The 13281-nt window shown below is 38.5% G+C and overlaps 1 protein-coding gene across 2 annotated transcripts in view; it reads right to left on the bottom strand.

Annotated features, from left to right (window-relative positions):
* Positions 1 to 13281, bottom strand: part of ptprb (protein tyrosine phosphatase receptor type b) — a 103657-nt gene that overhangs the window by 83488 nt on the left and 6888 nt on the right. Inside the window, exons 3-4 of one of the 2 annotated variants that reach the window (XM_041216117.1) lie at positions 9544 to 9624; positions 7567 to 7691 (exon numbers count right to left, since the gene is read on the bottom strand). In XM_041216117.1, the coding sequence (XP_041072051.1) occupies positions 7567 to 7691; positions 9544 to 9624 (206 nt within the window). The remainder of the gene's footprint in view (positions 1 to 7566; positions 7692 to 9543; positions 9625 to 13281) is intronic. The other variant, XM_041216118.1, reaches the window with a different exon arrangement.

The raw sequence follows: 13281 nt of genomic DNA, 5'->3' as shown, positions 1-13281 counted from the left end.
AGTGGATGAAGTAGTCAATTTTTAACTTGCCATGGTGGCTTTTTCTGCTGGGGTTTGGACACTAACCAGCTGCTTTAATGGATTGTATAGTTACATGATCAGCTTAGCTGCTTGACCGTTATGAAATGGTCATTATTGCAAATAGCCATTCTTGACTTTCTAGTCATCAAAAGAAAATAAAATTGTATTCAAACTGACGTCTTATTCAAACACACTTGCATCCATATTAGCAGGTCACTATTTACCTGCAAAAAGCAAGTTAATTATAGACTGCTGATTATTCATAGCAATATGAATAAATTTCAAGTCTTTTGACCAGCTTTGGCAGAGAACGAACTGATTGAAAAGCATTTTATGCCCATATCTGATGCATTTGGCATACACCAAGCATACATGTATTAACTTTTCTTTGTTTGGAAACAACTGAGTCAAGTGCACAGCTAGGTAGTAAAACCTGAAAGAGCTCCTTTACTTTCACGCTAATGTCAGAAAGCTCTCCTGACTTGCCCAATGTTATATTTTCATTCTAATTTACTGTTGATTTGTGATAGTTTTGTGCTTGCACCCCTAAGAGCTTGTTGATTGACACTCTTCATATTAATTTCATATAGGCTTATTTGTACAGCCAGCGGTGAGCTTTTATCTAACAAGTCTGGCCTAAATTTGAACTCAGATGAAAGTGTGGTCACTTAACTATGTGCAAAGGTTTCCTCAACATTATGCTTGCATTTCAGCTATGACATTGTATTATGAAAAACATTTAGGAGAACTCACAGAAACAGAAATTTGATAAATTTAAGATGAACAAATACAGTTCTGGTAATATTACTACTAAACCATCAAAACAATTTTCATTTCATTCCCTCTTTCTCTTAAAAACAATAATTTTTGTGTGCTTTATCGTAACAAAATTTTTTTAGAGACGTTGGGTGGTGGGGATTGGGTCGGGGGCACAGGCATGGTTTCAATTCAGGAGCCTAAACTTCCCAGCTGCACTTATCCCAAAGCTTTGAATTGCTTTGATTGTAAAATTTCTGCTCCACATATCTTATTTGCTTCAATTCTAATAATACAAGCTCATTTTATTAAAGCTGCAAGGTTTGATTATCACAAAGGCTTAGGATCCTGATATAAAATGCAGTTTTTAACCTTCATTTCTTGTGTGATTTAGGTCCAATCTCCTATTCTGCTAAGTTTCCTTTATTTGTTCATGGGATCTGGACATTGCTGGCAAGGCCAGCATTTATTGCCAATTCCTAATTTCCCTTAACTGAATGGCCTTTGAGGAGTGTTCAGAGAGCAGTTAAGAATCAATCAGTTAAGAAACACAAACAGGCCAGGTCCCCAAGTAAGGGCAGCAGATTTCCTTCCCTAAAGGGCATTAGTGCAGCAGATGGGTTTTTACAACAATCTTGTACATCACTATTACAGATACTAGTTTTTTATTCCAGGTTTATTTATTAACTGAACTAAAATTCCCCAGCAGATGTGGTAAGATTTGAACTCATGTCTCCAAATTATTAGTCTAGGTCTCTGGATTTGTACATAAGTACTATGCTGGCATTCCCTACTTCATTATTGTGCACTTCCCAAGTTCAGTCAATGCAGAAAGTTTTGGATCTAAAGTCTAGCAATGTTAACTCAACCTTTCATCTTTCCTTGATGGGTAGAATCAATACTTTGCCTTAGGATGAGAAGAAACTGGAAGCTTCGGGGGATGTGCAGTGATTGCTACCAAGCTGCAGTAATTTTGAATCAGCATCACACCATTGTGGGGAAGTAATGAATTGAGGCAGGACATTTACTCACAAGAGGGAAAGGCGAGAACTGTGGCTGGCCTGCTGTCACGGACCTTCCTGTGGTTGACGCAGAACATCATTCATGGGGGAGCTGGAAGCGTGTCAACTACCCAACAGCTTTGTTGCAGGGTGAGCAGGCAGCAAGTGGGAGCAAAGGAAATGTGTTTATCTTGTTGGAAAAAATAGGACAGGAGATACGGTAGTCCGCCGTCAAACCGTCAGGATAAATCACCTCAAAATGTAGATCATGTTCATATTCACAAGGTATGTTGTCAACTTCACATTACTAACAGTAAGCCTGAGTCTATCATTTCCATTACAATTTACATGTCTCAGTATTAGGAAGTATGGTCAGTAATTAACTTCACGATGCCTCCTAATTGTTTAATTCCTGATCTCTTCCAGGTGGAATAGGGAAACAATAAGTTGTTAAAGTATATCAAAGGTTGAACTGCAGGCCAAAAACTGCAGTTGAGCTGGGGTCAAATCATGGCTCAAATAAAAGTTGATTGTGGCATAGTCTTGCTAAAGAGGAAAATAAGTATTAAAAATGCAATGAAAAATCTGTGCTATCAACCTTATTATTGGAAGGCTTATTGACTTTTATTGTATATAATGCAGTTGCAACATTTAGGTTGATTTCCCAAGTTCATGGTACAGTTAGGGAGCCACACTATCAGCTTTGTATACTGAGAAATCAGAAAATGAGTGGCTGTAAATTCTCAATTTGCATTGAAGGATTTTTAAAATTCTTTCATGGGATGTGGATGTTGCTGGCTAGGCTAGCATTTTTATTGCCCTCCCTTTTTATCCTTGAGAAGGTGGTGGTGAACTGCCTTCTTGAACTGCTGCAGTCCATGTGGTGTAGGAACACGCACACTGTTGTTAGGGAAGGAGTTGCAGGAATTTGAGCCAGTGACAGTGAAGGAACGGTGATATAGTTCCAAGTCAGGAGGGGTTCTTGCAGGTGGTGGTGTTCCCATGCAACTGCTGCCTTTGTCCTTCTAGGTGGTAGAGGTCACAGGTTTGGAAGGGGCTGCCAAAAGAATCTTGGTGAGTTCCTGCAATGCATCTTGTAGATGGTACACACTGCTGCCACTGTGTGTCTGTGGTGGAGGGAGTGGATGTTGAAGATGGTGGATGGGGTGCCAATCAAGCGGACTGCTTTTTCTTGGATGGTGTTGAGCTTCTTGAGTGTTGTAGGTACTGCACTCATCCAGGCAAGTGGAGAATATTCCATCACACTTATGCCTTGTAACTCTTTTGAGTACAAACACATTTCCATCTGTTTCAGATGAAGTTACATTGTTTCATAGTTTGCCATTGTGAGATTTGAACTCTTGATCTTAGGGTTACAAACCCAGTACCATAACCACTTGGCCATTTAGGCCAAGCTTTATGCCTTGTAGATGGACAGCTTTGGGGAGTCAGGAGGTGAGTTAGTGAGGATGTTTAGACTTTATAATGAGCCTCTAAGTGCTGACCATTAAGAAAACTAATTAGTTGCAATACATGGCTATTTAGACCACCAACTCTAAAGCAATTGCTTATACAAGTGAGATGCTCTAATCTCAATGAATTTCAATCTTTTTTTTAAAAGCTGTTGAATATTCAAACTAAGATATCTAAATCACTGAAAGCAGTTCAATATCTAAACTGATAAGCTGAAATACAAATTTTGCAACAGGTTGCACGTTTCATTGTTGCGGATAAAGCTTTAGTTGGTGTATTTACCTTACATTTATACAACATAACCTTTCCCTTATACAGCTTCATAATTTAAAGTTTTCTCATAGAATTGCAACTCTGCCACTTTGTAGCATTAATTGTATTTCTGCAAAATACCTACAATCAGCAAGGCACCATAAAATCTCAAGAGATGCTCTAACTTATAATGATTCATACAGATTCTATGCCACTATTGTTTTTTAAATCATAGAATCAATAAAAGGTACAGCACAGAAAGAGGCCATTCAGCCAATTGTGCTAGGTCTTTCAAGGAGCAGTCGTACATATTTCCACACTCCTGCTTTTTGTTCATAACCCTGAAAGTTACTCGTCCTCAAGTACTTGTCCAACTCTCTTTTAAAGTTATTGATAGAATCAACTTCCACCACTTTTTCAGGCAGAGCAGTCCAGATCCTGAAAACTCTGGGTGAAAAAAAATGTCAACTTCCCTCTTGTCCTTTTGACAATGATTTTAAACCTATGATTTCCGGTTATTGACCCAATAACCAACCTGGATATAACTAAAGTTATATTTTAAAAGAACAACAACAGCTTGCATTTATGTAGAACCTTTAATGTAGGAAAGCATCCCAAGGCACTTTATGATGGTGTGATCAGACAAAACTGTGATCAATGTAAAATTGTATCAGTATTTATGGCCTTTAATACAATAAAATAGATATTTAAAATTCCCAACTGCATTTATAATAGCATTCCATATCATGAAAATAAAAGTGTGCAGTGATATTTTTGGTGAATACTATAGAGAAATAAGGATTCCTCTAAATTTCCAATGTTTGCAGTGATGTATAGATGATGCAAATTAAAAACTCCTAACCCAAGTATTACAGGGCGTCTTTGCATTAACTTTGAGAGCTAATCATGTTTGGATGTCAATATATTTCTCAACTTGTATTTTATATTTTGGTGGCAAATTATTTATTTATTATTTGATAATTGGATATTTCAAGACTATCCATAGTTGCCTCAATATTATGCATGCCATTTTTTAACTATGCAACTAACCATTCATTTACAGTGTTTTTACAAATACTGTGACTTCAGTGTTGGTAAAATATGGTGACATTGGTGAGTGCTGTAAGTGAGTAGTCATAGTCCACAAAGAACCATTGGCATTTCTCTCCATTAGAGAAAGACAACTGGTGATATATAGTTTGTAAAATGTGTTTAATTATCCTGCATAATAACAGATCTAATATAGGTGCTTATTCATTTTCCCTTTTTAATAAGCAGAAGTCCTTGACATTCTCCCTGATTCTTTACATTCTTCAGAGATAAATATTATCAAGTTAGAAAGGTTTTGCATTATTAATACACACTGGGATGTTGACTGAAATTGCCTAGGCCGAAGTCATGTTCAACCCAATGGAGTTTATTTATAGGAAAACTGCTGTATATGCCAACATTTTTGTGGTCTAATTGTTTTCCACAGTATCTGCAAATTTGCTAGTCCCACGAAACAATTTATAACTCTGAATCACAATTACTACCATTGATTGGCTTTTAAAAAAAAATATTTATTGGATGTGAGTGTCACTGGGCTAGCATTTATTGCCCCTCCCTAACTGCCCTTGTTCGGAGGGCATTTTAAGAGTTAACCACATTGTTGTGGGTCTGGAGTCACATGTAGGCCGGACAATGCAAATTTCTCTCCCTAAAGAGCATTAATGAACCAGATGGGTTTTTACAACAATGGTTTCATTGTCGGACTTTTAATTCCAGATTTTTATTGAATTCAAATTTCACCATCTGCCATGGTGGGATTCAAACTCAGGTCCCCAGAGGTCTTGGGAATACTAGTCTAGTAACAATACCACTACACTACCACCTTTCCATGGTCTACTGCTGAATGGATACCCTGCAATTTGTCCAAACAGCTGCTAATCCCTATGGTCTCTTGGCAATAGATTAAGGAACAAAGGCAATGGATACTGTTTCAATAAATTGGCAAATTTGACTTTTATGCATAAAGGCATCTTATGGATAAAGTTGTGTCTCCATTGATCATTAATAAATACTTGACTTTGAGAATTGTTTAGGTCATTACTATTTTTGCAGCTTATGAAAACAATAATTCTGAAGTGTATTTGTTAAAAGGTCAATGTTTAAAGGTGCTTCTGAACGCACTTGTCAAAAAACAGGTTGTCTGTTGATCTGTGGCCGTTCTCCTTTTCCTTTGACTATAATAATTTTGAAACTGAGGGTGGAACTTTATGGCCCAGCCGTGGCCTTAAAATGCAGCAAGCCTTTCAAAAATCCATCAACTTCAGCAGGAACGCAAAATCCCTCTGGCATAAAGTTCCATCCTGAGTAGATGGTCATAATCAAATCTTGCACATAACATGTTCTTGCCATTTGCCTCTACATTAGCCATGATTGAACACAAAAATTGGTCGCATTTTGGTTTTCTTATACAATTGTTAAGGTCACCAAAGATTTGTCCATTTTTTTCCCAACATGTTAACACCTATATAGTTAAAAAAAAACAAAGTATTCCAGCTTCCTCTGTTGTTAGAAATATCTACACATTTTAAATCAAAAGCCTGAGGAATGGATTTTGTTTGCGAAAAGTAATTCCAGTACCTTGCTAGAAATGTAAAATATTCATATTTTCTTTTGTGCTTGTGATAAGTATTGTGAGGCTTTATAAAAGACTTTTATATATTCACCAAAGCTAGAACAATTGAAAGGCAAGCTATCAGAATCATTCTTAGGTAGTCTTTCTAAAGATGTAGTCAGCAGTATTGTAGCAATTGTCAAAAAGGCAAAGTTGACTCTTGAAAGCCATGTCATGCCTTCTTTCATTCAATATCATGTAAAGCATAATAAAATGTGGTTAGTGTGTTTACAAAGTACCTTCAAGCAATAGGATCAGTCAGGCTTTCATATCTCATTGTGATGCCACTGCAATCTGCTGGCACTGCCATCTTTGGGAAAGGAACCTTCACAACATTACACCTGTAAAAGTGAAATATGCAAGCTTTCTCTGCAAAAGTGGGGGATGTGAGGGTTTGGGAGTTGGCAGCATGCTACAGAGCACCTCTTAGGCAGTGAGACTTGCCTGGTGTTCCTTTGCAATTCCTCCTCTTCTGAAAGCCATGAATAATCGCTATTGGTAAACACTCAGGTGCTAATAAAATGAGCCCATCGCAACAAAAATACAATTGACACAAGGCCTCTTGAAAACATGAGTATCAGCAAAGAAACCCCAGAAAACAATTATGAGAGGGCTTTAAAAGTCTGGTTCACTTACCTTTAAAGCTGCAGGACTTTTAAAGGCCTTTGACCCGTAGGTCCACTCAAGACCACCTTCCAGCCAGGAGTTCATGGTTGAGCTGGGCTTTCCCGTGGGCAGAAGATGGTAAAATGCCCTTTGCTCTACCTTTTGGATATGTTAATATAGTTTCCAATTGCTTTAAAATAGAGTTCCAGCCACACATCCCAGGCCTGACTAGAATAGGCAATGGGGCCCAAAACCAATATACATCCAAAAGAACTGATTTCCACCTATTGCCCTGTTAGCACTCCAATTTGGAGTGTTAGGAAGACAAAGAAGTGCCCTATGATATTTCTCCCTTTCATAAATACTGGTGTAAAAATACATTTCCTATTATTAATACAGAAACAAATTCCTAAATTCATATCCTAAAAATATCCCTAGGTACCCCTTTAATTCTGAATCATTTTCCACAGTACCAGATAGTGCTACTATTCTAACCATGGCTGTACCTGAGAATAAATAGCAAGAATATGTACTGAAAATGGCTGGTGAAGTAAAGATTAATGGTTCAAGCTATTTGTTAAATAAAATGGTATTTTCCCCACAGGTAATGGAATAATTCTTTACTGACCAAGATGGGGATGACTTCTCCTTTCTAACACTGCATTCCCCATCTCCAATTTCAAAGAAGCTTGCACGAATACCAAGTACATGATTTTTGTTATACAACAGTGTAGCTTTTATTGCTTCCAGATCGGTCATCAATTGACAGGAACTGTAAAATTGTATAACTCTTACCTTCTCAGTTTGATTGTAAAAACAAGTCATTGTAGAACTGGGATCTTCTGATCTTGGGGATGAACTTGGAGATGAGAACAATGAACTGTTCGTGGTCGGCTCAATTGCTTGTTCAGTAACACCTCCTGGACAATATGTCATTACATTTAGAAATCATATCTGAAGTGGCAGAGTAATTTATAGAAGCATGTTTCTACAGAGCCAACATGCTACAATTGGAAGATGCAGGATATAGATATGAAAAATGAATCCCAGATGGCTCAACTTTAAAATTTTCTATTAACTACAGTGCAGTCTTCTTAAAATCATTTTGGAATGCACCTCTCTCAAGAGCTACCCTATTGCAGGAAATAATTGTCTTTGTTGATAGTCTACTGTATCGCTGAGAATGCTGAGAATGGCATATAATCGAAGTGACTGCTTCAATCCAAATAAAACACCCTATACAAATACTCTGAATGGCACATGTGGGAATTTAACTGCTGGAAAGGAAAATGGCCTCCCAAGCAGCCAATCCATTTGGCAGTGGGCAATGTTAATGACCGGTCATTGTTTATGTGCTGTTGACTGATTTCCCAGCCAAAATTAGCATAAAGACAATGGAAAATGGCAGAAGGCCGGGAGTCCCAGAGGCTGTCAGCTGAGCCCAAGGCAAGTGCAGGGACGGGATATTTGGGGAGTTCAGTGCTTCATGAATTAGGGTGTGGGGTGAGAGTCAGGGCCAGGGAACACCTACAGGAAGCACCCCTGTTCCTCCTATCCCACAAAAAAGGTTTTATGTGGAAAAGCCTCTTCAGACATCAGACCCGATTGTATCTCACAGGCTGGCCAAGTTAGCTTTCTTTTGGATGAAGTTGGTGTTGGGGTCCTATTGATGTAATTGGGCCAAAGTTTGCTTCAATGTATGAGACTCCTGCCTCAGTCAGTCAAGTATCTCAAAAGCCTGAAAAATCAACTATTTTCATATTGTACCAGAAGGGAAACAGAGTGAATATTTCACTCACTCTATTTTAAATGCCTTCCCACCAAGCTTCCCTCTAGTGGGGAAGTTAAAATTCCCACCACAGTGTTCATCTTTACTGAGCTCCCTAGGCTTGTCACTCTGTCTAAAATGATGCCACACACCTTGGGTGTAAAGAGCATGATCTCTCCCACAAACTACAGAACCACAGAAAAATAACTGTGCAGAAAGAGGCCACTCAACCCATCTTGTCTGCACCAGCCAAAAAAAAGAAAAAAGAAACTAGTCGCTCATTTTAATCCGATTTTACAGCACTTGGTTCGTAGCCTTGCAGGCTACAGCACTTCAGATGCAGATCCAGGTACCTTTTCAATGAGTTGAGCATTTCAGCCTCAACCACCAACTTAGGCAGTGAATTACAGATGCCCACTGCCCTCTGGGTGAAAAAGTATTTCCTCATGTCCCCTCTATACCTTCAAACAATCACCTTAAATCTATGCCTCCTGGTAATTGATCCCTCAGCTAAGGGAAACAAATCTTTCCTGTCTACACTATCTAGGCCCTTCATTATTTTGTACACCTCAATTAGATCATCCCTTAGCCTCATCTGTTCTAAGAGAAACAACGCTAGCCTATCTAATCTCTCTTCAGAACTGCAATTTTCAAGCCCTGGCGACATTCTTGTAAATCTCCTCTGCAGTCTCTCCAGATCAATTATGTGCTTCCTGTAATGTGGTGACCAGAACTGTAGACAAAATTCTAGCTGTGGCCTAACCAACATTTTATACAATTCCATCATTACACCCCTGCTTTTGTATTCAAAACCTCACCCAATAAAAGAAAGCACTCCATGTGAGTATTCCCTTGCTTTGTTTGCCCCCACCCCCACCAGATGAATTACCTCACACTTTTGACATTTAATCCAGGATCAAAGTTGACGTTGGCAAAAAAAAATGTCATTTAAACTTGAAAATGTTTTAAACTTTTATCCACAAAAACATAATCCATTAACTTACGTGCAATATCATCGACCCACTTGACTTTATTTCCCCGAAATAACGGTATATCTTCCTTTAAAGAATTGGGTTGAAAAGCTACTGTACGGGGGGGTAAAGAAAAATAAAAATCTTCAGTTTGGCACTTTACAGCCATTCCCAACATACTTAAAATACCAAATAAGGTTCAAGTCAATGCAAATAGTATTTTAACATTAGTGTAAACAGCAGCAGCAGAGCCTGACATATTACAATAACAGTGGGACATGTATCTAATTGGTTGATGTGGCACTAAATTGCCAGTCTCAGTTAGAAAATGGCTTCATTAGGAATTGTAAATGTCATGCTGATGCAGTTTGTAGAGTCCCTTAGGGATTAAGCAACATTGCAGAAGGAAATCTTGCTTACGTCTAAACTTATACTGTAATGGAATGGGCTATGCTTGATCCTGATTGCGCAGAAGTTGCAGAAAGATATTTCAACATCCAGCACAGCCATTCTTCCCTTGTGCTGCAGAAATAGTCACTCCAAGAATCAAAGCAAGAGGATCATTTTATAAACCAATACGTGCACCTACAGTGGGGTTTAATGCCTTTCTAAAAACACAAGAAAATAACAGAGATTAATATTGCTCAACACACACATTTCAAAGTGGGTTTCTTCAGGGGTGTATTTTATCAGGTTCAACGCCAAAGAGAAGTTTCAGTGAGTTAAACAACCAGTAGTCTTGAAAAGTCATCTATTTTGAGACCATTCACTGCTACGGATGTGGCCTTAATGTGCTTTAATACATCCTCTGTGGCTGAGATGCTGTTTATTTTTGAAGAAGTGTATATTGGCGAACTTCACAGCATTAGTGCAAAACTAAAATACTGTGGATGATGGAAATTTGATATAAAAACAGAAAGTGTTGGAAATACTCAGGAGCCTGGCTGCATCTCAAGAAACAGTTAACATTTCAGGTCAATGACCTTTCATCAAAACTGGAAAATGTTAAGAGACACAACAGGTTTTAAGCTAGTGCAGAGACATGGCAAGGCAGTAGGAGAAACAAGAGGGGAGGTATTACTGGTTGGTAGGTAGGAGAGATTAAGTGACAAAAGGAAAGGTAACTGGGCAAGTGTAAAAACAAAAGATGGGTCTGGAAGAGACGTAACTGGAAAAAAAAATCATCACCAACAGCTGACATCCGAAATTCCTATTCATACCTCCTCTAGACCCAATCGTTAGGTTCTTTCTTGTCTATTACCATTCCCACTTGTGTTGCATATCATCCCTTTTGACATTTAATCTATCCTATCTATCATGGATCTTCCCTGCTGTTCTGCCTCACCACTTTCCCTGCCTCTATATTTGTTTAAAACCTGTTAGATATCTAATATTGTCCAGTTTTGATGAAAGGTTATCAACCTGAAATGTTAATTCTGTTTTTCCCTCCACAGATGCTGCCAGACCTGCCTATTTAGGGCATTTCTTTTTGCTTTTATTTAACATTATTCGCTGCGAGAGGGAAAAGCGAAATGCGGTGGAATACTAGGAACTATAATGACTGATGGGAGAAACAGATAGTGGAGAAATGGATTAACTTATGGAAATTAAGTCAACTTGTAAGCAGTGACAACTAGGGAGATATCAAAAAAAGCACATCAAGACCAGCAATTTTTAAAAAATGGAAATTACTGTTAAGTACAAGTCAGCATGCTCAGGCAGAAGAGAATACAAGAATATGACAAGAATATACAAGCTCAGACAAAAGGAAATAAAAAAAGGAAAATTACATATAATTTAACTGTGAAAATAAATATATTGTAATGGCATCAGACCATGATCTTTCTCTTGAGTAGGTTCACCACCAGAGAAAAGCTGGATGGACCCTCTGCAGCTCAGACCTGTCCTGTTTTTTGGATTGGATTAATTGAATACATAGAACAGGTATTTAGCTGTATCTCCATCACTTAGAGAAAACCCATCTCTGCTGCTGGAATTCTGCAATGGAATGAGAAGGTGGACCATTCAAAGCAGACCCTTGAAGACTTCAGAGAATGTTTTTAATCAAGTACATTGGATTGGATTGAGGGGCTCAATTGGGCTGTTGTAGAGAGAGTGTGGTGACCAGTAGTAGACCCTCTCTCTCAAACCAGCATAAAAAGCTAACTGTGATCTTTGCCCCAGGGTCTACCCCTGACACCACAAAGTCCCGAGGTTAGTGGCAGTAGTGGTGCAAAGTAACACGATCATACAGCTTCCAAGTCTCTCCTTTCTACCATGATTTATCTGCAAAAATGTGTTCAGGCAGTGGCATGTCATATTCTTTGCTAGAGTGAAGGGAGGAATATCCATGGCAGTGCTGCTGGAAGGAGCAGTGCAGATGTAGGTCTCCACAGCCTTTTGTGATTTCCCTTAATTTTCTTCCCCCATATTGTTCAATTTTGGGTGATATAACAAAGTGCAGTCCAGCCAGGAGTTCTACTCCCTGGCTAACTGAGCTCCAATGATTAGAATTGAACTAGTGATAAGATGCTCTGAAACAATGATGCCTAGATATCTAAAACGAACATTCATCAGAAAATTATGTAACTAATCTCTGGATTGTGTGACATGCTGGTCTAATTAGGCATGAATGCATATAGCTTCCAAAATAGGAGGGTTTTGGATTTCTGGGGCAACTTCTGAGACAGACAAAAGCTGTACAGATGGAAGGGTTTTTAACTGGAATTAAAATGGCAACCGTCTCATTATTTGGATTAATTGCTTGGTGCAAGAGGATAGCGCAGCAGGTATCATGGTCATTCTTTGGGTGCCAACCCACAAATTACCAGATTTATTAAGTTCAGTTTCACAACATGCCACGATGACAGTTGAACCAAATGCTTTTGGATTACTGATCCAGCACCATAACCGCTATGCTACCACACCCAATTTAGGTCATGTTTGAGAGAATATTGGAAGGTATAGATCAGGGGTGCAATAAATGTAGTTTATATGTAACTTCCAGAAAACATTTGATAAAACTACACATAAGAAAATGGTTGAGAAAATGAGGCATGATGGCATAAAATAGAAAATGGTGGTATGGATAGAAAATTAGATGAAAAGTACAGAGTAAAGGACTGTGGTAAATGCATGAACATACAAATAGGAGCAGGAGTAGGCCAGTTGGCACCTTGAGCCTGCTCCACCATTCAATAAGATCATGGCTGATCTATTTTTAACCTCAACTCCACATTCCTGCCTACCCTGATAACTTTTCACCCCCTTGCTTATCGAGAACCTATCTACCTCAGCCTTAAAGATATTCAAAGACCTCAACACCTTTTGAGGAAGAGAATTCCAAAGTCTCTCAACATTCTGAGAGAAAAAAATTTCCTCATCTCTGTCTTAAATGGACAACTCCTTATTCTTAAACAGTGACCCTTATTTCTAGATTCTCCCACAAGATGAAATCTCTGCTGTACATCAACCCTGTCAAGTCCCCTCAGGATCTTTTATGTTTCAATCAATTCGCCTCTTACTCTTCTAAACTCCAGCAGATAAAAACCTACCCTGTCCAGTTTTATCTCATAAGACAACCTGCCCATTCCAGGGTATTAATCCAGTAAACCTTCAATAAACTGCTTCCAATATATTTACATCTTTCCTTAAATAAGACCAATACTGTACACAGTACTCCAGATGTGGCCTCACCAATGTCCTATATAATTGAAGCATAACCACCCTACTCTTATAGAAACTCTGAAGCAGTCTCATATGGACTTAAAA

This window comes from Carcharodon carcharias, chromosome 21, assembly GCF_017639515.1.
Source record: "Carcharodon carcharias isolate sCarCar2 chromosome 21, sCarCar2.pri, whole genome shotgun sequence".
NCBI classification, from domain to species: domain Eukaryota; kingdom Metazoa; phylum Chordata; class Chondrichthyes; order Lamniformes; family Lamnidae; genus Carcharodon; species Carcharodon carcharias.
The sequence above is the reverse complement of the archived record's forward strand: the minus strand, read 5'-3'. Positions and strand labels throughout refer to the sequence as shown.